The 27,762-nt window shown below is 42.5% G+C and overlaps 1 protein-coding gene across 1 annotated transcript in view; it reads right to left on the reverse strand.

Moving 5' to 3' along the window:
- Window positions 1–27,762, reverse strand: part of LOC134357476 (zinc finger protein 850-like) — an 84,124-nt gene that overhangs the window by 24,922 nt on the left and 31,440 nt on the right. Inside the window, exons 3-4 of the mRNA XM_063069098.1 lie at window positions 8,730–8,864; window positions 4,794–5,936 (exon numbers count right to left, since the gene is read on the reverse strand). Of these exons, the coding sequence (XP_062925168.1) occupies window positions 4,794–5,936; window positions 8,730–8,864 (1,278 nt within the window). The remainder of the gene's footprint in view (window positions 1–4,793; window positions 5,937–8,729; window positions 8,865–27,762) is intronic.

Genomic DNA, 27,762 nt, shown 5'->3' on the forward strand with positions numbered 1-27,762 from the left:
TGCCTTAGCGTTCTGTGGAAATTGTATCAAATCCTCAATTCAACAGCCAATTGTGACTGGTTTTAGTAATTATTTAAACTTCCTGCCCCACAGCTTCCCTTGGGCGATTTTCCAAAGGGTATCCCCAGCAGTTTTCCCTCTGCAGCCAGGGTGACTAACCATCCCCTCATATTCTGACCAGTTCCTCAACGCAAATTTCTTAGAGGAACCCCTTCCAATCAAATCAATCCAAGTCCTTCGAACTTGCAGATTTTCCTGAATTCTTCATACGGGTTAGTAACTGCTATCTACCTATCTCCATGGCCCAACTTAAATGAAAAGAAAGATTTATCTTCGAGCTGCCAACAGGGATGTCAGTTTTGTTACACAGATCTTGTAATAATGATAATTATTACATGATCAGAGAGGCAGAGAATCTGTAATTACCAACAAGTAACCTTTATTGTCTCAGCTAAAGAACACGTGGGTTCACAAACTAGCTAACTGTGGATATCCACTAGAATTCCCTGACCCTCCATGAAGAGTCAATCAAGAGAAAAGGTATTACCCAGTAAAGAGTCTACGTTGGGCAGGTGTTCCTTGCGGTCCCCATCTCCACGTGTTTGTGGGGTCCTCCTCATCTGTGATGGTTGGTCTCTGGTTGCTGGTATTACGTAACAGCAGCAATGGATCAGAAATTGAGTCCGGTTTTAATATTAAACCACTATATTTATTAACATCTACTCAAAAATATAGAAAATTAAACAAACTACTATCTTAAACAGAAGTTAACAGTGTTATGCATCTGTAGCTCCCAAACAGTCAAGCTTATTAACAGTTAACAAATCTTACTCAAGCACAGTCTGAGAATGGCAATTTAGAAAGTTCCAGTAATCCACAAGGTAGGTGAGAGGAGAAACTTGTAAATTCACAATGCAACGAAGAGGCGATCACAAACTCTTCAACAGGGTCCACACTGGGTAAACGAAGTAACAGTCGCCCAAGATCTTATCAGTCGAGTCATTCCGAAATCCATGTAGAGATATCACAAGGTGACAGTCACAGACTATCTCTTAGCATGAGTGGTTACAACATAAAATACCCGAAACCATGTAAGGGTTAACAAAAGTGGTTGCCACAAAATATTCCAATGAATCCACATATGGATCATACGAAGTGACAGTCACGTCTCCAAAATGCACAGTGTGCTGTTGATTAACCCAATCTTTTGGGCATAGGTAAGTATCAGACTTTACCCTTTTCAGTAGCGAGCCATTCCCAGATAGCTCGCATTCCGCAGTCTTAACTCTCTTGCTCTTTCCTTCGAAATGAAAGACTCTAGCAGTCTGTCCGCGTGTCTTTTTATACCGACATCATACGTCATAAAGTGACGCTTACAGAAAACAAAACAGTGGACTCCCAATAAACAAAACTATGGCCATGTCACACCTCCCCCCAAGAGGAGAAAATTTTGGTTTGTAAGAACAAAATTTTAAGTACAAACTATAATATGTGAAACATTACATATACGGTTATCATTAGCAAACTACAATCTAATATAAAATATTTCAGGAGCATATATAAATATCAAATTCCACTCCATTATTAAAATTACATTGCAAGTTTAACATCTAGAAAGACAATCAGCAATTATATTATCCTTGCCTCTGATGTGAGTTATCATCAGATCATAATCCTGCAAAATCAAACACCAATTCAGCAACCTTCTATTTTTATTTTTCAGCTTACTTAAGAACACCAATGGATTATGATCTGTATAAATCACAAGTGGTTTCTGAGCTGTGCAAACATATAGATCAAAATGCTGCAAAGCCAAAATAAGTGATAATAATTCCTTCTCTATGGTGGAATAATTTCTTTTGATGTTCATTGAATTTCTTTGAAAAGTAAGCTACAGGATGGTCAATATTATCATAATCATCCATTTGTAGTAACACTGCTCCTGCAGCTTTGTCACTGGTATCTACAGCTATGGAAAATGGCATTGCAAAGTCAGGTGACCTGAGCATAGGTTGGTGACATAAGATGGCTTTCAATTTATCAAACGCCACCTGACAAGGCTCTGTCCAAACAAAATTTTCATCCTTCTTCAGGAGGTTAGTCAATGGGAGGGAAATATCAGCAAAGTTCTTGCAGAACTTGCGATAATATCTGACCGTTCCCAGAAATCTTCTAAGAGCCCTTTTACTGGTTGGTATGGGAACCTCAGAAATTGCCTGAACAGGAGCCAACCTGCCTTGACCTACAACATAACCAAGACAGGTCACAGGAGCATAGCCAAATTCACTCTTAGCTGAGTTAACTTGTAAGGTTGGCTTTCGAGAGCCTTTCAAACAGCTTTTCCACTGCAGAGATATGGGCTTCCCAAGTCTCATTCCCTGTGACCAAATCTACAATACAGATGTCTGTGTTTTCCAACCCTTGAATTACATAATTAATAATTCTCTGGAATATTCCAGGAGCATTTTTCATTCCCCAAATGGCAGAACATTGTATTCTTACAACCCAGGTGTTACCAATGCAGAAATTTTTCTGCCTCTATCCGTTAATGGAACACACTAATATCCTTTTAACAGATTGATCTTTGTAAGAAACTTGGCTTTTCCAACCTTATCTACACAATCATCCACTCCAGGGATTGGATAAGCATCTGTTTTCGTTATAGCATTCACCTTTGTGTAATCAGTGCAAAACCTGATACTACCATCTGGTTTAGGTACTATGACACAAGGTGAACTCCAATCCGAAGTAGAATGTCTTACAATATCAATTATAACAGATACTCAATTTCTTGTTCAGCAAGTCTACATTTTTCAATATTCATGCGATACGGATGCTGTTCTATAGGTTTGGCATCTCCAACATCTACATGATGTGAGGTTACTGTTGTTCTTTTTGGAACATCAGGGAACAAATCCCTAAATTTCATGATCAACTGCCTCATTTGCTCCTGCTGCTAGGGTTGTGAATGAGCCAATTTATCATCAATATTTTCCAAAATAGTCGAATTTGTCAATCTGGCTGAAATAATGTTTGGTTTAAAATAGGCCTTGGATGGATCATCTAGTAAATTCCCAGAGAGGTCAGATTCATTATTATTGACAACAACAGTCACACCTGCTGTCTGTTTTTCATGATACAGCTTAAGCATGTTACATGACAAAGCTGCGTTGGCTTTCGTCTATCTGGTGTTTTGACTACATAGTCTACATCATTAATTTTAGACACAATTTCATAGGGACCATGAAACTTAGCTTGTTTGCACAGGGAACAAAACAAGCACTTATCTCCCGGCTTGAATAACCTGATAGCTCGCATTCCATAGTCTTAACTCTCTTGCTCTTGCCTTCAAAATGAAAGACTCCAGCAATCTGTCCGCATGTCTGTTTATACCGACATCATACGTCATAAAGTGACGCTCACAGAAAACGAAACTGTGGACTCACAGAAAACGAAACTATGGACACGTCATACTGGAGTTATGACCATTATACATTTTAACCTCCAGAATCTTACAGTTTCCCTCATCAGTTGAACTAATGGATTTCCATCTGATGGGCTCAAGGTCACCTGACCGACTTTGGTCACCTTCTTACTGGCTCTAGTCCAGGGCTACAACCAATGTTGTTCCATGGTTTCTGTACCCCATCTTTGTGCATTTGTGCCTTTCAACTCTGACTGATCCAAACTACTTTAACCCGGTGACCCAGACACATTATTACAGATTGCTTCTTTGGTAGGACTGGCACTTTACGTAATGAATAGCTACTTGTATGAGAATGATCTCAGGTTCAGCAGGTCATCATTTAAAACTCCTAAGGTCCACATTCAATTGCTCTGATTAGATTATCCCCGAGCAAGTGTCAGTTCAGAGTTCACAAAATGGGGGGAAACAAAGACATTTGGATTGTCTGTTACTTCTGTCCTGATTCATCTGAATCCACTGATTTGTAGACTGTTGTTCTTTTTGTCTACTTTCACTGTCCCTGATTCATTCAAATCCAATAATTTGTAGACTGTAGTCCCTTCTGGCCAACAAGGATATTCTTCCCCAGGCAGGATGGATTTAAAAGGATTATCATGGAGCAGAAACACTGGAAGAGTCAAGCACAGTGGTCCCCAACGTCCAGGCCACAGGTCGATACCGGGCTGCGAAGCATGCAGGGGTGCAGCGGTAGCCGGAACACACCCAGCACATCTTCAAGAAAAAAGCCGAAATAAACAAGCTAATTAATTAGGTGCCACCCGGCACGTAAATGTCCGCCCAGATCAGAGGCTATTGCCAATTTCACTTGCTCTACGCAATCGTACCTAATTAATTAGCTTGTTTACTTTGGCTTTTTTCTTAAAGATATGTTGGGTGCGTTCCGGCTACCGCTGCCCCCCTGCATGCTTCATGACCCGGTATCGGTCCGTGGCCCAGAGGTTGGGGACCCTGGTCTAGCTGGACTGAGTTGACTCCCTACTGCACATGGGGTGAGTTGTAGATTCAGCAACTACCTGAGGCAAAGTTTAAAGTAGAACTGATTTATTAATCACAGATCCAGAATATTAATTTGCAGTCCCATTGAAGGTGAACATCAGCAGAAGAAACTCTGCTTATGTGTAGTGGCCAGGGTGTCGAACTGTGTGTGATAGGCAGCAGTGATAATTACTGAGTTCAACACCAACAGTGTCTTTTGAATTTGCCTCTGGATTCAGCAACTTTGATGGTTAAATATCCAGCATGAGGCATATTTAAACTCTGTACTCACTGTGAACTCGGTAGTGTCTCTTAAGTTCGGATAACCGACTAAATCGCTTCCTACATTCAGAGCAGGAGAATGGCCTCTCGCCAGTGTGAACTCGCAGGTGTACTTGCAGGTGGGATGTTTGAGCGAATCGCTTACCACATTCTGAGCAGATGAATGGTTTTTCTCCAGTGTGAGCTCGCTGGTGTATCTGTAGGTTGGATAACTGAGTGAATCGTTTCCCACAGTCTGAGCAGGTGAACGGCTTCTCCCCAGTGTGAACTCGCTGATGTACTTTCAGTTGAGATGATGAGATGCATCCTTTTCCACAATCTGAGCAGGTGAACAACCACTCTCCCGTGTGAACTGACTGGTGTGTCAGTAGGTCTGATGACTGATAAAATCCCTTTCCACAGTCTGAGCAGGTGAATGGTTTGTTCACACTGTGAATTGACTGGTGTCTCTGAAGGTGGGATGACCGAGCAAACCCTTTCCCACACACGGAACACGTGAATGGCCTCTCTCCAGAGTGAACTCGCTGGTGTCTGGACAGGTGAGATGACCAAATGAATCGCTTCCCACAGTCTGAGCAGGAGAACGGCCTCTCGCCAGTGTGAACTCGCAAGTGTACCTGCAGGTGGGATCTTTGAATGAATCCCTTACCACAGTCTGAGCAGGTGAATGGCTTCTCTGTAGTGTGAACTTGCTGATGTATTTTCAGTGCAGATAAGCGGCTGAATCCTTTCCCACAATTTGAGCAGGTGAACAACCACTCCCCAGTGTGAACTGACTGGTGTCTGAGAAGATCAGATGACTGAGTGAACCCCTTCCCACAGTCTGAGCAGGTGAATGGTTTCTCCCCAGTGTGAACTAACTGATGTGTCTGCAGGTGAGACGCGCGAGTGAATCGCTTCCCACAGTCTGAGCAGGTGAATGGTTTCTCCCCAGTGTGAACTCGCTGATGTCTATATAAGTTGGATGAGAAAGTGAATCCCTTTCCACAGTCTGAGCAGGTAAACGGCCTCTCCCCACTGTGAACTCGCTCATGTACCTTCAGCTGATATGATGATTTGAATCCTTTCCCACAGTCTGAGCAGGTGAATGGTTTCTTATTAGTGTGAACTCGTTGATGTAGCTTCAGTTGAGATGACCGTGGAAATCCCTTCCCACAGTTTGAGCAAGTAAACGGCATCTTCCCAGTGTGAACTGATTAGTGTGTCAATAGGTCAGATGACTGAATGGATTCCTTCCCACATTCCGAGGTGAACAGCCTCTTCCCAAGGTGAACTGAACAGTGAGCCAGTTGGTCAGATAACTGAGTGAATCCCTTCTACATGACAGAACGAGAATGGTATCTCCCTACTGTCAATTCTCTAGCAATTCATTAAGTCAGATGCGTGACATAGTGACTCCCTTGTGCAATCAATGCAGTTGAAGACCTAGTGTTCTCAGCACGTCAGTTCTAGTGGATTTCAATGAGTCACGTCAGTCACAAAGCAAATTCCCAGCTGGAATGAGAGAATTCTTCATCTCCAAGGATCAACAATAAATATATTGGTGTTACAGAGGAAATCTCTGGTCACTCCTAAAAATGTGCACAGAGACAGCAAACCTGAGGTGCTCGAGTTTGCGATTCCCGTTCACAAATTGTTCACCATTTCTAACCCTGTAAGATTTATAAAAGACATCAATGTGTGAGGGACAGCATTTTAGATGTGATAATCTGAGTCTTTATGGTGAGCTCTGACATCACACTGTAACAGCGAAATTCAACCCACGTTGAAGGAACACCTCCTCCTCTTCTAACTGGGCACAGATCAGTCATCTGGACTGACCATCAAATTCTGATTGTTTTTCTGTCAGTATCAGAATGGGCCATTTCTGCCCATCTTCAACCTGTATTCGGAGTTTTAGAGGTCAAGGAAGAGGAAGATTTGGGCCTTCTGAGGGGTATTAAGGTGGATTAATCCCCAGGGCCTGATGGGATTTACCCCAGTTTACTAATGGTGGCCCTTGACCAGTATTTTTGTGTTCTCTCTAACAACAGGTGAGGTCCTGGAGACTGGAGAGTGGATAATGTTGTACCTGTACTTAAGAAGGGAACAAGGGAAAATCCTGGGAACTATAGACCAGTGAATGTCACGTCAGTTGTAGGGAAATTGTTGCAGAAAATTCTCAAGGATAAGATATATAAGCATTTGGAAACACATGGCCTAATTAGGGAGAACCAGAATGGCTTTGAGCACGGCAAGTCAAGGCTTACCAGTTTGATTGCGTTTTTTGACAAGGTGACGAGAGAAATTAATGATGGTAGAAGGGCAGTGGATTAATGAGGGTAATAGGGCAGTGGATGTTGTCTACATGGATTTTAGTAAGGCGTTTGACAAAGTCCCTCATGGGAGGCTAATCCAGAAGATTAAAGTGCATGGGATCTGCAGCAAGTTGGCTGTTTAGATTCAGAACGGGTTTGCACATAGAAGACAAGAGGGTAATGGTGGAAGTGACTTATTCGAGCTGGAGGTCTGTAATTAGTGGTGTTGCACAGGGATCTGGGCTGGGATTTCTGCTGTTCATAATGTTTATGAATGACCTGGATGAAAATATAGATGAGTGGGATAGTAAATTTGGAAAACAACACAGTAGAATGTAGATCAGTTGCAGATATGGGCTGAGAAATGGCAGTTGGAGTTTCACCCAGATAAATGTGAGGCGTTTCACCTCAATAGGCAAATATAAGGATACAGTGCACTGTTAAGGACAAGACCCTTAATAGTGTTGCTGAGCAGAGAGATCTTGGGTTCGAAGTTCATAGCTCCTTGAAAGTGGCTTCACAGGTTGACAAGGTGGTTAAGAAGGCTCATGGAATGCTTGTTTTTATTAGCTGAGGCACTGAGTTCTAAAGTCAGAACGTTATGTTGCAACTTTATAAAAGTTTGGTTTGGCCACATCTGGAGTACAGTTCTGGTCACCCAACTTTTGTTAGGATGTTGAGGCTTTGGAGAGGACGCTGCCTGGCTTAGAACACACGTGCTATCACAAGAGGCTGGATAAACTTGGGCTGGTTTCTCTGGAGCGTTGGAGGCTGTGGGGAGATTTGATACATGTTTATAAGATTATGAGAGGCACAGATAGACTGGACAGAGGGTATGTGTATGGGGTTGAATTGTCAAATACCAGACGGCACGCATTGATGGTGAGAGGGGGTATGTTAAGGGGGAGGGTGGGAGGGATAAGTTTCTTTACTCAGAAATATGGATGCCTGGAATGCACTGCCTAGAATGGTGGTAGAAACAAATACATTAGAGGCTTTTAAGAGAAGTTTGGATGCGCACATAGATGCAAGGAGGATGGTGGGATATAGACATGGTGTATGTAGGAGGGATTTGTGTGACTCTGATCTGCTTTCTAGCTGGTTCGGCACAATAATGTGGGCAGAATGGCCGGTTCCTGTGCAATGCACTTCTTTGTTCTAAAGCTGATGGAAGGATTTTGTTCTCTTTCTCCATACAGCACTAACTGGAATTTTCAGTGACTGGAAGATAAGATTCCTCATTGTTGATTAAATCAGAACGATATTTTTGTTGCGAGTCCCTAATCGTTGGAATTCGGTCGCTGGAGCTCGGCAGAGTTTGGGAGACCCATCCACTCATATTCCCTCCACTTACTCTTCGAAACACACCCTACGGACTGTTGCGGAAAGCGGTAAAATGTCACCCATGACAGCCACTTTACCCAGAAATCCCCACAAATAAGATACCCATCTATCCGTCCCGCTGCTAGTAATGCGCACGCGCAGCAGTAATGGCGCCGACCCCATTGCAGATCAGCAGAAATCTCAGTGGAGCCCGACTAGGGAGGTGGGGCTGACAGAGAGGGAAAGGACCGAATCTGTCCCGAATTTGCGGGGCCATCATATTTCCGGAACTCACAGGAGTTTTCCCTCAGACTCAGTACCGACACCAGTACCGATAGAGCCCCAACCCCCAGCCCTCCTCCTACCTGCCGTCGTTCCGCCGAGCCGTTTGTCCGCTGAGCGCATGCGCAAGTTCGGGAACTTTCTTCGCTCTTTACGCCTGCGCCGTTTTTTCCTCTTGGTCGGAGCCCTCTCGTTTAGCACAGTCGCGGCGTAAGCAGCTTTCCGTTATCACTCAAGCTCTCCAGTCTTGCTAGTCCTCTCTCGTCTTTTCTGTAGCAGGGAGAATAGAACTGTGTGCAGTATTCCAAGTGTGGATTCACCAGGGGTATTTACGAGAATGGTTCTGTAATATTGATGTGACTCGGACACCTTGTAGATTGAACAACCAACGTTTATTCACCAGACTTCCATTTTTTTAAACCCTTATTCCACGTCCTGACTTCATACGCACTCTGATGCTACGAATACTCACACAATACATTACCTCCCCCTTCTCAAGATTTTTTTTACAACACTGTGAATTACCAAAACAATGCCTCTAGGTATGCCCTTCTTACAGTGCAACAACTATGACAAACTAAAAAATTTTTTACCTTGTACTGTATTCTGCATTGTATTTTACAATACCAAAAGCAGTGTATTTTCTTTTACTAACATAGACTAATAAACCTTTTATTTCACACCTTGGAACTTATGACATGTGTGACTTTGGCTCAAACTGTATGTCTAGTCTCTGTATCTAGCTGGAAGTTTGACTTGTCTCCCAGACCGTGTGTGATACAACTGTGACTGTGCTTGTCCTTCATCCATGTCAGTCTCTCGAGTGACCTCTGTGTCTTTGTGGTCTGCATCATTCTTGGTGTCGTTTGTTTCCATGTCTGTATCTGTGGAAATGTCCTGTGCACCTGTACGTGGAAACTTGCTCTCGCCCGTCTTCAGTAGATGCTTCCTGTTCCTCCTGTAGACTCTTCCATCCGGCGTGCGAACTATGAAGGATCTTGGTTGCTGATGTCTATTCACAACCACAGCTGGTTGCCAAGTGTCTCCTCTCTGTATTCTGACATTTTCACCTGTATGTAGATCTGGCAACTGTATTGTATTTCTGTCATAGTAGCTCTTTTGCTTTATTTGCTTGTACTTTTGCTTGTCATGTACTTGAGCATTACCTTCAGGAGTCAGTAGGGTTGTGGATGTTGGCAGTTTGGACTTCAGACGATGTCCCATCAACAGCTGCGCAGGAGAGAACCCCACACCCTCAATCGGTGTGTTGCGGTATTCAAGCAGAGCAATGTAAGGGTCACCGTTGCTGCTTTGTGCCTTCTTGAGCATGTTCTTGACAGTTTGTACAGTTCTCTCTGCTTGTCCATTAGACTGAGCGTGCCCTGGACTAGAAGTAACATGCTGAAATTCCCAGCTTTCTGAGAACACGCTGAACTCACCACTGGCATATTGTGGACCATTGTCACTAACGGCAATATCTGGAATTCCATGTCTTGCGAATGTCGACTTCATTGCGGTAATGACACCTCGACTGGACGTGTCACTTAACTTGGTGATCTCCGGATATTTTGAATAGTAGTCCACACAAAGCAGATATTCTGTACCATTGTAGTGAAAGAGATCTGTGCCAATCTTCTCCCATGGTCTTCCTGGTAGTGGGTGGGGAAGCAGAGGTTGTCTTGGATTGCTGTTTTTGTTTTCATTACAAACAGCACACTGAGACACAATGTCTTCTATCTGAGTTGACATGCCTGGCCAATAGAGAATGTCTCTTGCTCTTTCTTTACATTTCACTATCCCCAGGTGTGACTCATGAATTCTGTTGAGCATTTCCTGTCTCATTTGGTTTGGTACGATGAGTTTTGCCGTTTTGAACATTAGTCCTGATGCATAGCTGATTTCCTCTTTAAATGTCCAGTATTTCTGCATTTCCTTTGGAACATCTTTCTGTTGGCCATCCATTCATTGTAATGTGTCTTAGCATTTGCATTTCAGGATCATCTGCAGTCGCTTTCCTGAACATGTTCAACTTCTCCTCAGAGATGGGTAGCTGAGGTGTAACCCAGTTGACCTCCAGCTCTCTTCCTAGCAACTCTTCCTTTTGCTCTTTGAGGTAAGCACAGCTCAAAGCATTAGCGATGTACAGTTCTTTTCCTGGCTTATGGGCAACTGTGAGAGTGTACCTCTGTAGCCTGAGAAGCATCCTTTGCAGCCTCATAGGAGCTTGGTGGAGCAGTTTTTGAAGATGCTCTCAAGTGGTTTGTGATCACTCTCAACCTGGATTTCTTTGCCATATACATATTGGTGGAACTTCTCACACCCATAAACTATGGCGAGTAATTCCTTCTCGATTTGAGCATATCGGCGTTGACAGTCCGTAAGTGCTCGTGATCCATACGCCACAGGCCTCCCATCCTGCAGTATAACAGCTCCTATTCCTTCTGAACTGGCATCCACAGACATCGTCACTGGTTTATTGACATCATAGAACTTGAGTACTGGTGCATTGGTAACCAACTGCTTCAATGTGTCAAAACTTTTCTTTTGTTTGTCTTCCCAATGCCATTCAGTGTTGCTCTCTAGTAGCTTTTGGAGTGGAATGCTGACCTCTGATAAATTGGGAATGAATTTGACAAGATACTGTATCATGCCCATGAACCTCAATAGTTCTTGCTTGTCTTTGGGTGGTGGTAGCTGTACCACAGCTCTGACCTTTTCATCATCTGGTTTTAGCCCATCAGCACTGAGCACATGACCTATGTATTTGATCTCTGTAGTTCTGATCTTACATTTACTTTTGTTCAGTTTTAGGTTGTACTTACATGCTCTCTCCAGGAGCTTCCTCAGTCTCTGATCATGTTCCTCAATTGTATCACCCCATATCAGCAAATCATCAATGATGCTGACCACCCCGTCCAGGCCTTCAATCATTTGTGCCATGGATCTCTGGAATACCTCTGATGTAGAAGAAATCCCAAAGGGTAGACGCAGGAAACGATATCTCCCTATGGGCGTGTTAAAAGTGCATAATTTGGAACTTTCTTCATCCAGCTTGATCTGCCAGAAGCCTTGATTTGCGTCTAATACTGAAAAGTATTTTGCATTAGGCATGCGGGAGACAACCTCTTCAACCGTGAGCAGCGGATAGTGCTCTCTTTTGATGGCTTGGTTGAGATCTCGTGGATCCATGCAAATTCTCGTCTTTTTTTTCTGTGACTACTGTCACCATACTATTCACCCAGTCGGCCGGTTCTATTTATCTTGTTATGACTCCCATCTGTTCCATTCTGTGTAGCTCCTCCACTACCTGATCCCTGAGAACTACTGGAATCTTTCTCGGGGCATGCACGACTGGTGCAATAGGTGGATCAATCTTGATATGGTGTTTCCCTGGTAAACATCCTAATCCAGAAAACAAGTCAACAAAGTCTTTGAGAATGTCATTTTCTTTTTCAACACCATAGATTCGCTTCACCAGGCCTAGCTTTGTGCATGTTGCTTTGCCCAGTATTGCTGGAACATGTTGCTGTACTATTTCAAACTCGATCTTGTATTTTTGACCTTTGTATACACAGGTGAGTGCTTTTTTGCCCAGTGGCGCTGTCTTGGGGCCGAAATATGCAACAAGCTTGCAGGTGGATTTTTCCAGTCTTCCTCTGATGTCCAGTGAGTTGAATGTTTCTGCCGACATTATATTGCACTTTGCCCCGGTGTCAAGCTTAAATGTCACTTTCGTCCTGTTTATTATCAGATCTTGGGTCCAATCATCTTCATCCTCCATCTCTGCATTGTCAATATTCTTGATGCATACCTCCTGTTCCACTTCAACTGTGCCAATGAACATGTCACTGTTGCCCTCACGCTGTTTCACAGCATGCATTTTCCTTGTGTGCTCCTTCGATTTGCACATCTTTGCAAAGTGATTTCTTTTCTGGCATAACTTGCATGTCTGACCAAAGACTGGACATTTTCTGTATCCATGTTTATAAACACATCTGTTGCAATTAACTTCCTTTTGATCATCCTGTGGAGCTGGCTTTGTCCTACTCTTGTTAGTTTTCACAGTTTTTATTTTGTGCACTTCAATCTCTTCATTGAGCACTTTGACCTGACGACGTGATCTCGCTGGCACGGCAAATATCAATCGCCTTTTCTAATGTAAGATCTGCCTCTCTCAATAGCCTGCCTCTCACTTGATCATCTCATATGCCGCATACAATCCTGTCACGTATTAAAGAATCATGCAGTTGTCCGAACTCACAGTCTTTTGCCTTGCTCTTTAAATCTGTTACGTAGGCGTCTATGGTCTCCGTTGGTCCTTGAGCCCTCGTGAAAAACCGGTGTCGGATGAACGGTAAGTTTTTTCTTGGTTTGCAGTAATCTTTAAACTTTTTTTTCAACACTTCAATTTTTTCTTGCTCCTCATCTTGGAAGACAAACGTGTTGCAAACCTTTATTGCCTCTTCTCCCGCTACGTGCAGAAACGTAGCACATTGCACTTTCTCTGTCTTTTCAGCTAGGCTGCTAGTGGCGCAAAACAGCTCAAACTTCTGGATTCATATTTTCCAGTTTTCAGCAGGATTACCTTGTAGGCTTAAACTTGACGGTGGCTGTAACTGTGATATCTTCTCTTCTCTTCCTTTTTATTTTTCGCGTTTTCTTCTGACACCAAGTAATATTGATGTGACTCGGACACTGCTGTAGATTGAACAACCAAAGTTTATTCACCAGACTTCCATTTTTTTTTTTAACCCTTATTCCACGTCCTGACGTCATACGCACTCTGATGCTGTCTGTCTGTCTGTATCTTGTTTTACGGCAGTTGGCATCCAGCTTAATGGTGCATTACCGCCACCCTCTGCTCCAGAATGTGCACTAGACATACATTCTAAATCCCTTCACCCAATCTCTCTCACACACACACACACACACACACACACACACACACACACACACAAATCTACACTTCACCCTCCCATCTTTGACCATCCTAGTATCCTATTCCTGTTTATTTGTCATATTCTATAAAAAAACCCCTGTACCCCTTAAAAACGCTAAAAATACCCGGACTTGTGCTCTCTCACCCATGCCCAGCAACCCTTTTAATGTGAATTCCTGCATCCCCAACTCCCTTAATTTATTTCTCATCATCTCTCTCTGTATCCCATACTTCCTGCAACACAAAACTACATGTTCTACTGACTCCTCTTCCTGACATTCCTCACACAATCCTGTCTGGTGTTTCCCTATCATTTTCAATGTTTTGTTTAATGCAGAGTGCCCCAGCCTTAACCTAGTCCACACAGTTTCCTCTCTTCTGTTTCCATTACCTACCCTAGTAACTGCAACACTCTTTTGTATTTGATATAAATGCCTCCCTTTCCCCTCCCTGTCCCATCTTTCTTGCCACATTCGGTTGACTTTTTCCCAGATTACACACTTAACCTCTGCTTTACTGATACTAATGTGCATTTCCACATTTTCTTTCTTTAACGCCCTCTTTGCCAACTCATCCACCCTCTCATTCCCCTTCACCCCTACATGTGCTGGAACCCATAGAAATTTTACCTGACCTCCCTGATTTGCAATTCTTGTAACTAACTGAAGGACTTCATAAAGTACATCTTGCCGACTGTTTGTGTGAAAAGACCTTAAACTTGCTAGAACTGAGGATGAATCTGAACATATCAATGCTTTGGATGGTCTGGCTTTCTGCACCCATTGCAACGCAACCAACACTGCCAGCATCTCCACTGTAAACACCCCTAACTTATTAGATGTTCTTCTGCTGATTCCAATTTCTTTTGCTGGTATTACCACCCCAAACCCTGTCACTCCTGTTTCAGGTTCCTTCGCACCATCCGTATAAATGTGAGTATAATCACTATACTTTTTCATCACATGACAGTTAAATGCATTTACCAAATCTGTTTTATATCTTTCTTTCCTTTTTACCTCTAACAAATGCCAGTCTATGTCAGGCCATACAAGCTTCCATGGAGCTACAACCAGATAAACTACTGAAGGACTTATCCTCAGATCAAATAGAAACATAGAAAATAGGTGCAGGAGTAGGCCATTCGGCCCTTCGAGCCTGCACCGCCATTTATTATGATCATGGCTGATCATCCAACTCAGAACCCCACCCCAGCCTTCCCTCCATACCCCCTGACCCCCGTATCCACAAGGGCCATATCTAACTCCCTCTTAAATATAGCCAATGAACTGGCCTCAACTGTTTCCTGTGGCAGAGAATTCCACAGATTCACCACTCTCTGTGTGAATTTTCCACATTCTTTTGCGATATCATTCCCTACCCGACTAAAGGTATCCCTCTGAAACCTCCCGTTTTCCCAGCACTCCTGCAACACTCCTTTAGTAGGGTGAGAATCATTGTGCCCCTGCAAGTTAGCCCAGTAGTTTGCCATCAGTTGCATCCTTCTTAGTTCCAAAGGCATTATTCCCATTTCTACCTGTAGGGCTGACACTGGTGACGTTTTAAAAGCCCCACTGCACACTCTCAAGGCCTGAGCCTGAATCACATCCAGTTTCCTTATAAGAGACCTAGCTGCTGATCCATATATTATATTTCCATAATCCAATACAGATCTTACTAAAGCCACATACATTCTCTTCAAAGCTGAACAACTTGCTCCCCATTCCCTACCAGTCAAACATCTCATCACATTTATTACTTTTTTACATTTCTCCTCAACTTTCCTGATATGGTCTGCCCATGTTAATCGTGAATCAAATATAACTCCCAGAAATTTAAATGATGCAACCCTTTCTAATTCAACCCCATACATCCTTAACTTCTTCTCTACCTCAACCCTTTTCCTGGTAAAAAAAATACAGTTTGAGTTTTGTCTACTGAAAATCTACATCCCCAATCATAACCCCACTCCACCACTTCATCAATTGCTTCTTGTAGTTTCCTGATTATATGATCCATGTTCCTGCCTCTTTTCCACAAGGCCCCATCATCTGCAAACAGTGACCTACCTATATCCACTGGTACCTTTGTGAAGACATCATTGATCATAATCATGAAAAGTAATGGGCTAATCACAATACCTTGAAGGGTCTCGGCCTGAAACGTCGACTGCGCCTCTTCCTATAGATGCTGCTTGGCCTGCTGCGTTCACCAGCAACTTTGATGTGTGTTGCTTGAATTTCCAGCATCTGCAGAATTCCTGTTGTCTACCTTGAGGTGTGCCATTTTCCACTATGTACTGTTTTGATAATTCTGATCCAATCCAAACTTGAATTTTTCTACCAAACAAAAAATCTTTAATCCAATTAAAAACTCTCCCACCAACCCCCATCTTGTGCAGTTTAATTAAGAATCCTTCCTTCCACATCATATCATAGGCTTTTTCAATGTCAAAGAACACTGCCACTACTGACTCTCTATTTGCCTGGGCCTTCCTTATTTCAGTCTCTAACATAATCACTGAGTCCATGGAATTCCTTTCCTTTCCATTATCTTACATATACTTGATGTTAATGCAATTGGTCTGTAGCTGGTGGGTTTTGACAGATCCTTGCCAGGCTTCCTTATTGGAATTACTACTGCTTCTTTCCATGCACTTGGTAATCTTCCCTCCCCCCACACTCTGTTATAAAAATGCAGCAACTTCAAGAGCGCTCCTTCTCCTAGATTTTTTTAGCATCACAGGGCATATCAGATCTTTCCCTGGGGAGGCTGGTCTCGATCTCTTTATTGCTCTCACCATTTCTGCTAATGTAAATGGATCATCAATTATATCATTTGTTCCTTCCCTCCTGCTTAACACACCTGGGTGTTGGCTCATTATTCTTTCCTTTCTTCTTCTCCCTTCTTCAGACAAATTTTCTGAACTGTGTATCAGTACAAATGACTTGGCCATGACCTCAGCCTTATCCCTACTGGAGACTGCAGTTTCCTTGCAGTTTCCTCCTCAGATATCATTACTGGATACTCCCATTCCCTTCTATCTCCTCCCATCCTCTTAATCATTCCCCATATCTCTCCCACAGGTGTTGTTCTTCCTACCTTGTCGCAAAAACTCCTCCAACTTGCCCTTTTAGCTTGACGTATAGTTCTTCTCACCACTGCCTGTGCTTTCTTATATTGAACCAAATGCTGCATATTGTGGGTTCTTTTAACTAGCCTGAATGCTCTATTTCTGTTTTTTACAGCCTGACAACATACTCACACAATACGTTACAGGTTCGAGGATTGAAAGGTTAACCATATGAAAAATATTTGGTGGCTGTGCACCTGTACTCACTGGAATTCAGTAGAATGACAGGGAATCTCCTTGAAAGCTATTGAATGATGAAAAGCTCAGAAAAAATTTGTGTGGAGAGTATGTTTCCTTTAGTGGGGGAGTCTTAAGACTAGATGAAACAGCTCCAGAAGAAAGGGACATCCCTTTAGAAAGGGGAGGAGGAGGAATTTCTTTATTCACAGAGTAATGAGTCTGTGGGATTGGTTGCCAGGTCATTGCGTATATTTAAAATGGAAGTTAATAGATTCTTTATAAGTGAGGCTATGTAAGGTTTTGGGGAGAATGGAGTTGAGAGAGCAATGAATCAGCTATAACGAAATGGCAATGCAGACTCAATGAGCTGAGTGGCCTAATTCTGCTCCATGTTCTATGCTCTTACAGCCTTAATTCACACCATTATCCACCCTCTATTCGTCGAGAGAGAGAGAGAGAGAGAGAGAGAGAGAGAGAGAGAGAGAGAGAGAGAAAAAAAGAAAAACTCCCTTAACTCCTGGTGAAGTCATCGGGACACTGTCATGACAAGCTTTTTGCACTCATAACTACCTCAACCACACCTCTTCCCACCCCGCCACATGCAAAAATGCCGTTGCCTATTCCCAGTTCCTCCGTGTCCGCTGCATCTGCTCCGAGGATGAGGTTTTCCGTTCCAGGACATCTCAAATGACCTCTTTCTTTAAGGATCGTGGTTTCCCTTCTGCTGTCATCAATGATGCCCTCACCCACATCTCCTCCATTTCCCGCACTTCGGCTCTCACCCCATCCTCCCGCCACCACAACAGGGACAGAGTTCTCCTTGTCCTCACCTACCACCCCACCAGCCTCCGGATCCAGCACATTACCTTCCGCAACTTCCGCCACCTTCAACAGGACCCCACCACTAAGCACATCTTTCCTTCTCCACCCCTCTCCACTTTCGGCAGGGATTGGTCCATCCGTGACTCCCTGGTCCACATGTCTCTCCCCACGGATCTCCCACCTGGCACTTATCCCTGTAAGTGCAAGTGCTACACCTGTCCCTACACCTCCTCTCTTGCCACCACTCAGGACCCCAAACAGTCCTTCCAAGTGAGGCAACACTTCACTTGTGAGTCTGTTGGGGTCATCTATTGCATCCTGTGCGGCCTCCTCTACATCAGTGAAACCCGACGCAGATTGGGGGACCGCTTCGTCGAGCACCTCCGCTCCGTCCGCCAAAGCAGACAGGATCTCCCAGTAGCCACCCACTTCAATTCTGCTTCCCACTCCCATTCAGATATGTCCATACATAGCCTCTTCTACTGCCATGATGAGGCTAAACTCAGGTTCGAGGAGCAGCACCTCATATACCGTCTAGGTAGTCTCCAGCCCCTTGGTATGAACATAGAATTCTCTAACTTCCGGTAATTCCCTCCCGCTCCCTTACCCTACCCCTATGTCACCCTGCTCCCTCCCCCAGCTGCCTATCAGCTCCCTCATGGTTCCGCCTCCTTCTACTACCCATTGTGTTTTCCCCTATTCCTTCTTCACCTTTCCTGCCTATCACCTCCCTGCCTCCCCTCCCCCACCCCTTTATCTTTCCCCTTACTGGTTTTTCACCTGGAACCTACCAGCCTTCTCCTTCCCACCCTCCCCCCACTTTCTTTATAGGGCCTCTGCCCCTTCCCTGTTCAGTCTTGACAAAGGGTTCCGGCCCGAAACGTCAACCGATCTTTTCCACGGATGCAGCCTGACCTGCTGAGTTCCTCCAGCGTGTTGTGAGTGAGGCTTTTTGCATATTTTGCACCTGATTGCATATCTTACAGTGTGTCTTGAGCGTTTTTTAAAACAAGGTCAAGTTGCTTGCTCAACGCTCAACCCAGAACGGATGGAAAGCGTGCAGGGGGGCTGGCTGGATTTGAACTCGGGACCTATCGCCCTGAAGTCCAGCACTGATGCCACTACGCCACTAGCTGGCTCATCTGGCCATAAGATTATATAAATATCTTTTTTAGGACACATACGAACACTTTCCTTGCTTCTCCATAGCATCCAAGGATAAACTTGATCAGACATTGGTGATTTATTGTCCTTAATGTGTCTTAAAGTTTCCAGTACTCCCTGTTTTGTAATGTCAATACGCGCAAAGACATGATGATTCATTCCCTTAAATCATTAGCTTTCATCATAGTCACCAGAGTAAATACAAACAAGTAGTATTCATTTAAAATCTCTTCCATCCCCTGAGCCTCCACATGTGGATGACCACACTAATTTTAAGGGACATGTCTCTCACTTATTAAAGATTAGCTCTCATTATTTGTCCGGTATACATCAAAACACTAAACCATACAGTTAAATGTGTTACTTGCATCAGAGATATGCTGGGGTAGCCCACAAATGTCGCCCCACTTCCGGCACTAACATAGCATGCTCACAACTTCGAACCCTAACTCATGCATCTTTGGAAGTGGGAAGAAAGTTCAAAATGCCTTTATTAAAGTTTAGAGTATTTATTATCGGGATACATACACATCACCACATACAATCTTGAGATTCTTTTTTCCTGCAGGGATACTTAGGAAATCTATAGAACAGTCACTAATAACAAGCTAAAGGGTCCTTAAAGTGAGACCATTGGTTGTGGGAACACCTGAAATCGAATGAGCGTAGTTATCCCCTTTTGATCAAGAGCCTAATGGTTGAAGGGCGGTAACTGTTCTTGAACCTGATTGTATGAGTCCTGGGGCACTTGTACCTCCCGCCTGATGGCAGCAGCGAGAAAGCTGCATGGCCTGGGTGGTGAGGGTCTTTTGATGATGAACACTGCTTTTCTATGTCAACATTTCATGTAGATGTGCTCAATAGTTGGGAGGATTTTGCCCGTGATATACTGGCTGAATCCGCTGCCTTTTGTAGGATGTTATGCTCAAAGGCATTGGTGTTCCCATACCAGGCTGTAATCAGCCAGTCAGTACACTTTCCACCACACATTTATAGAAGTTTGCCAAGGTTTTTGATGACATGCTAGATCTCTGCAGACTCATCAGGAAGTAGAGGCGCTGTTGTGCTTTCTCTGCAAATATATTTACATGATGGGTCCAGGACAGGTCCTCTGAGATAGTGACACCCAGGAATTTAAAGTTAGTGACCCTCTCTAACTCAGACCTTCTAATGAGTATTAACTCATTGACCTCCAGTTTCTCTCTCCTGAAGTCTACAACCAGTTCCTAGGTCTTATTGACATTGAGTGCGAGGCGGTTGTTATTAAACTTTCAATTTCGCAAGGTTTCAATCTCAATGAATGTATGCTGATTTATCACCCCCAACAGTGGTGTCATCAGCAAACTTATAGATAGTGTTGGAGCTGTACTTGGCCAGACAGTCATAGGTGTAAAGCAAGAAGACCAGGGACTGAGCACTCATCCCTCTGTTGCTCCTATGCTGATGGATATCGTGGAGATGTTTTTAAAAATCTGAACTGACTGTGTTCTGCAAGTGAGGACATCCAGGATCCAGTTGCACAAGAGGGTATTGAGGCCCAGATTTTGGAGTTTACTGATTAGTTTTGAGGGGATGATGGCATTAAATGCTCAACTGTATTTGATAAAGAGCATCTTGAAGTATGATCTGTCAAAGCGCTGGAGCAGGGATCCAATTGCAGACCCAGTACAGTGCACACAGTGATATTAATTGAGTAACAAATCCCGAGGTGCAAACAACGTTGGCGTCAAAGTTCAGGCAGAGATCAAAACATCCAGAGAAATCCAAAAACCAGAATCAGGAAAACAGGCAGAGTCGATATTCAGGCAGACAGAGTTCAGATACAAATGCAGGAAAGGCTCAGGAAAGTTAATTGGCACAATCTAGCAACAAACAGGTGATTGCAGTTAATCCACATGGTAATGAGGAGAACATACAAAACTCCTCACAGACAATGTTGGGAATGGAAGCCCGATCGATCATCACACATGTAAAGTGATTGCATTAACTGCTACACTACCCTGCACTCTTTTGCTCTTACTTTACTTGCTGACTCTCTTCGGCTTCACCTTTCCCTTCATCTATTAGAACTATCCAATGTCATTTTGTCCTCCTGATTTCCCCAACGTGTACTCCTCTATCTGTTATACTCTTCATGGGATTCATAATCCCTGCTGTCTATACCTATCATGCCCTTTCCTGATCAGATTCTCAACAACCGAGGTTCCCTAATCCTACCATCCTGCCCCTCACTTCAGCAGTGCCATCTCATTTGTCGGATGTCCCTTTTCCTGCAAGCAGATATCAATCAAAAAGCCATCGACATTTGCTGTCTATCGAACAGTACAGCAAAGGAACACGGGTCCTTCAGCCCACGATGTCTGTGACAAACATGATGCCAAATTGAACTAACATTCTTCTGTCTGTACATGATCCATACCCCTCCACATGCACATAGACTCTATGTATTTAACATTCTCTTAAACACCACTTTCATTTCTGTTTCCACCACTATGGAAAGCTTGTTACAGGTACCTGCCATCTTCCTTGTTAAAAAAAAACTTCCATTACCCATCTCCCTGAAACTTATTCCCTTCACTTTAAGCACATGTCCTCTCAGATTATGGACTTTAATTTGTGGATCATTTCTAAATTTCTCCATAATTATATTAAAACTAATAGTCTTATGATCACTGAACCCGATGTGATCCCTCACTGTCACTTGCCTACTTTCATTTCCCAATAGGAGATCCACTCTAGACCCCTCAACTGCAAACTGTTTCTGAAAACTTTCTGGCAACATTTAGCAATTTCTGTCCTGTCCAAATACTATGGCAGTCCCAGTCAATATGAGGAACACTGAAATCACCTACTATTGCAACCCTGTTGTTCCATCAGTTCTCTCATCCCCAACATATTTGTTCCTTTAATTCCTGCTGATTACTGGGAGATTACAACACAATCCCATCAAAATGATCACGCTCACATCCTTTATATTACTAATTTCTACCCATAGTCTCACCAGACCATCCTTCAGGAATATTCTATTTAAATACTGACTTCACCCTGATCCAAAACACAACTGCCCCTCTTCTCTCACCTCTACCTCCATAATGATGAACTCCAACAGGACGGTCTGCACCTGGACTGGACGGGAACCAATGTCCTAGGGGCAGCATTTGCTACTGCTGTTCAGGAGGATTTAAGCTAATGTGGCAGGGGGATGGGAACAAATGCAGAGAGACAGTGGGGTGTAAAATGAGGATAGAAGCAAAAAGTAGTAAGGTGAAAAGTAAAAGTGGCAGGCAGGCAAATCCAGGGCAAAAATCAAAAAGGGCCACTTTTCAACATAATTGTGTAAGGGCTAAGAGTGCTGTAAAAACAAGCCTGAAGGCTTTGTGCGTCAATGCAAGGAGCATTTGTAACAAGGTGGATGAATTGAATGTGCAGATAGTTATTAATGAATATGATATAGTTGGGATCACAGAGACATGGCTCCAGGGTGACCAAGGATGGGAGCTCAACATCCAGGGATATTCAATATTCAGGAGGGATAGACAGGAAAGAAAAGGAGTTGGGGTAGCATTGCTGGTTAGAGAGGAGATTAATGCAACAGAAAGGAAGGATATTAGCTTGGAGGATGTGGAATCGATATGGGTAGAGCTGCATAACACTAAAGGGGCAGAAAACACTGGTGGGAGTTGTGTACAGGCCACCTAACAGTAGTAGTGAGGTTGGGGATGGTATTAAACAGGAAATTAGAAATGTGTGCAATAAAGGAATAGCAGTTATAATGGGTGACTTAAATCTACATGTAGATTGGGTGAACCAAATTGGTAAGGGTGCTGAGGAAGAGGATTTCTTGAAATGCATGCGGGATGGTTTTCTGAACCAACATGTCAAGGAACCAACTAGAGAGCAGTCCATTCTAGATTGGGTAGTGAGCAATGAGGAAGGGGTAATTAGCAATCTTGTCGTGCAAGGCCCCTTGGGTGAGAGTGACCATAATATGTTGGAATTCTTCATTAAGATGGAGAGTGACATAGCTAATTCAAAACTTAAAGAAGGGTAACTTTGAAGGTATGAGACGTGAATTAGCTAAGATAGACTGGCAAATGATACTTAAACGGTTGACGGTGGATATGCAATGGCAAGCATTTAAAGATCGCATGGATGAACTACAACAATTGTTCATCCCAGTTTGGCAAAAGAATAAATCAAGGAAGGTAGTGCACCTACTGGCTGACAAGGGAAGTTAGGGATAGTATCAAATCCAAATGCAGGAAGATTGTTCCCGATGTTGGGGAAGTCCAGAACGAGGGGTCACAGTTTAAGGATAAAGGGGAGGTCTTTCAGGACCGAGATGAGGAAAAACGTCTTCACACAGAGAGTGGTGAATCTGTGGAATTCTCTGCCACAGAATACTGTTGAGGCCAGTTCATTGGCTATATTTATGGCCCTTGTGACTAAAGGGATCGGGGGTACGGGGTGAAAGCAGGTACCGGCTTCTGAGCTGGATGATCAGCTATGATCATTCTGAATGGCGGTGCAGGCTCGAAGGGCTGAATTGCCTACTCCTGCACCTATTTTCTATTTTTTTTATCATATCTGTTTTATCTGTACCCTGGAACAGTGAGTTTCTAGTTCTGTCCCTGCCTTACCATATTTCTATCATGGCTCCAATATCGCAATTGCTGTGAGATGCTCCCAACAGTGTCAGCTTCCAAGAATTAAATACTCTGACTGTCCAGAGTATAGATAGCTGGTGCTGCCTTTTTAAGGGCTGAGGACTTTCCTGTTAATTGATAATCATGTTTTGGGCGCTCAGAATTGAGTACTTAAGGAACACCTGAACATAAGTTTAGTGCAGGTATTGGCTGGTGGGGCTCTTTTGAGAAATTCCGTGGATTTTGTGGCTCGGAGGAGTGGTGATTGGTGGCGCTGAATGTGAATGGTGCAGGGATGTTGGGAAATAGAGCAGGTTCAGGTGGGGGAGGGGAGTATGGAAAACAATCCGTAAATGGAGGGTTCGGGTGAGTGCAGATTGGTGGGAGGTGGTTGGAATAAAGTTAAATCTAGATCTGTAAAACGGGAAAAGAAACATACTGTTGGAATGATTTCAAGTGATGGAGAGGAGGGGCAGGATATTGGAGGGGGAGAGAAGAAAAGAATACTTCAAGGTACTGTTTAAGCTTGATGCAGAACTGCCTTCTATCAATCCCGTTAAGTAATCAACAGAGTTAGAATTGGCCATAGGGAACATAGATTGTGCTCGTACTTTAACAGGAGGTAATGTGTTAACGTCGAGGGAAAGAAAGGAGAAGGAAGGAAAAGAATAACGTGGCTGGATCACATTAAGGATTGGACCAAGCTGCACAAGACTAGGGGTGTTGTGGACAAGTGTCAGGACAGAGCAGCGTGGAGGGAAATCGTCCGCCAACTTGAAATTCCAGATGTGACCTACCAACGATGAGGAAACGTGTTAATCGTTAGTAAGGTTAAGAAACAGTGTGAGAATACAATACATTTGAAGACTTTACTTGGCAAAAGGGTAGTATCTTTGTTGCCCAATGAAAACAGAGGTATCGAGGATGTCATAATGGGTGTTCCGGTGGAGATTTCGATACAAGAGGTTAAATCTCATTGATTAGGAGGCAAGGTTAAGGAGGCAAAGAGATTACATGCAGTCAGAAATGGGGAAAGGATGGATGGTTTATCTGTATTGATATATTTTTGAGGTGAAGCTCCTTGATAAAGTTTGGGGTATGTACTTGTAATGTACGAGCTTATATTCCACCTCCACTTAGATATTACAAATATCAGAGGTTTGGGCATGTTGCAGTGGTATGTCATGGGAAACTAAGATGTAGTACATGTGGTGGGGAACATGAGTATGAAGATTGTGAAGGCATAAAGTTTAATTGTTGTTACTGTGGAAGAGAACATGGTGCAGCTTATAGTGGGTATGAAGGGCTTAAGAAGGCAGCTGAAGTTCAGTAGGTTTAGGTACAGTTTAGATACAGTTAGGTGCAGAGGCCTTGCAAAGAGTTAAACCAAACGTTGATAAAGTATTATCAGTCAGAGAACAGAATGTGAAGTCAGAGGTTATATGACTGCATCATAGTTCTCATACTAAAGATATTTTACAAGTTGATAAAATGAAGTTTGTGATGTTCAGAATGAATGTGGTGAATTGTACTGCTCAAATACCAAGTCGTACTGAGAAAATTAAAATTATGGTGAAAGCTGCTGAAGAGTATCTGGGTGTGACAGGTGTTATGTGGGAAGCTTTAAAGGAAGCTCTAATGGGTAGGGTATCTGTATTTCAATCTCCTTGTGAAGATGCATAATGGACATACGAATATTGCAAAGGAATGCGAGAAGCTTCATTTCTAATGGTCAAGACTTTAAGAAGAAGTTTGTTTCTGAGTTATCAAATACATCAGATGTTATATGTATTCAAGAAACCTGGTTGTTACCACATTTCTTTAAATATTTTTATTAGTTTCTACATAGAAGAATACAGAGTTCAAGAAAGTATATATAAAAGGTCAAAAACGATAAGGAAAAAACTACCAATTACATTGTATCTATCCATAATAACAATCTCATTACCGTGTAGGTTAGTCAATAGTTATATTGAAATATACTCATTTATTACAAAAACAGGGTCTAATCCCTACCAAGACCGAAGCTGTTTATTAAGAAGAAAAAAAAGGCAAAATACCTTCTCGTATAATAAAAATTAATAATAACCAACATCTAGATTTAAACAACAAATTGAGGGTTTTGAAAGTGGTGAAAATAATTCAGGAAAGGTCCCCATAATGTTTGAAAGTCTTGACGAGATTCAGAAATTGAACAACGAATCTTCTCTAAGTCTAAGCATGACATAACGTCGCATAACCATTGAGCAAGAGTAGGAGGAAAAATATCTTTCCATGTAAACAAAAGCTATAAGAGAGCTAAAGGCCAAAATATGTCAATCAGATTTCTTCAGTTTGATATCTTGTCCTGCAACAATACCGAATAGGGCCGTCAGAGGATTAGGCTTAAAATTGACTTTGAAAAGTAAAGAAAAAGTTTGAAAAACTTCCTTCCAATATTTTTCAAGACATGGACAAGTCCAAAACATATGAATTAACGAAGCTTCTCCATTATTACATCTGTCACAATAGGGAGATATATCCGAATAAAAACGAGATAGCTTATCTTTAGTTATATGGGCTCTATGTACCACCTTAAATTGTATGAGGGAATGGCAAGCACATAGTGATGAAGTATTAACCAGTTTAAAAATTTCATTCCAAAAGTTTCCTCAGATATTGATGTCTGTAAATCTTGTTCCCAGAGATTCTTAATTTTGTCTAAAGGAACATTCCTCGTCTCCAGTAACATGCCATAAATATTAGGTATTGAACCTTTATGAAAAGGTGTCAAATAAAAAATTACGTCTAGTAAGTTCTTATCTGAGCTTATAGGAAATGTGCATAATTGAGATTTTAGAAAGTCTCTGATTTGTAGACATCTAAAAAAGTGAGTTTTGAGTAAGCTATATTTAGCTGACAATTGCTCAAATGAAAAAAGATTTCATCCAACAACCAGATCCCAAACATATTTAATACCCAACCTGTCCTATTCTTTAAAAACTAAATCAGTCATGGAGGATTTAAAAAAATTAGAATAGGTTTTTTGTTTCTGATTTATCCAATCCATCTGATGTTGTATGTATTCAAGAAACCTGTTTATTGCCACATTTAAGTTTTTCTTTGCAGGATTATGTTGTAATTAGGTGTGATAGAATAGAGGGTGGTGTTGCAAGTTTTATAAGGAAAGGAATAGGATATAGAGAGGTGGATGTGAATGACATGTATGAGGCACTGGTAGTAGCAATATTTGATTCAATGAGTAGGGGTATTGAAGTGGTAAATTTTTACAACCCTTGTGGAAAGCTTTCAATTGATTTGTTAGAAAGTTTATGTAGTTCAAGCACACTAAGGTTTGTATGGTGTGGGGATTTTAACACACATAGTTTACGGAATAATTGTAGAAGATTTTCTGGGTATCTCCCATCTTGTGTGTCTTAACAATGGGAGGGACATGTATTAATAATAGTTATGGAACTGCTATGGATTTAACTTTAGTTTAGAACATTCTGGCTGGAGTAAATGAGAGGGATGTCACGGGAGATGAAACATTGAGGAGTGATAATTTTCCTGTATTTATAAGCTTGGGTTTGGATTTGTATAGGGGACAGGAGTCCACTTTCAGGAGGTGGAATTGTGATAAAGCAAATTGGGAGAAGTTTAAGATTTTATGTGATGAACATCTGTCAGGGCATTTAGGAAAGTTAATAAGGTTATTTGGAGAGTGATACTACTTAAGTATAAAAGGGCACAGGCCGTGGTGAGAAAAGTGGTGAAGGTTGTGAATAAGGTTTACTGGAGGTCATATTGTGATAGTATTGGAAGGGATATTAAAGTTGTAGCTGTTTGAGGAAATCATTGAGAAAATGGGCAGTGGAGTGTGGATTTATAGAGCAAATAACATTCAAGTATTAATTAAAGAAGGTAATATGATTGTTACTGACATAGAGAAGGTTGAGTTACTGGCTTGGTCATTTGCTGCAATTCATAATCAAGACCATTTAAGTGAAGAGGCTAAACAATGTAGGGATAAAGCTCTAAGTGAATACCCTGATGTATTGGAAGCTGGCAGTAGCAATGCTAGTGATGTAGTTTTCTTTGTGTGAATGTAATAAAACAATTAATGATACAGCCAGACAGCTCCAGGAAAGAATGATATAAGTATATGCTATTGTGTGTTTAAACATGTGGCTGACAGCTCTATTGGGATAACAAAATTTTTGAATCGTATTTGGAGTTTAGGCCATCTTCCCTCC

The sequence above is a fragment of the Mobula hypostoma genome, chromosome 2, assembly GCF_963921235.1.
Source record: "Mobula hypostoma chromosome 2, sMobHyp1.1, whole genome shotgun sequence".
NCBI lineage: Eukaryota > Metazoa > Chordata > Chondrichthyes > Myliobatiformes > Myliobatidae > Mobula > Mobula hypostoma.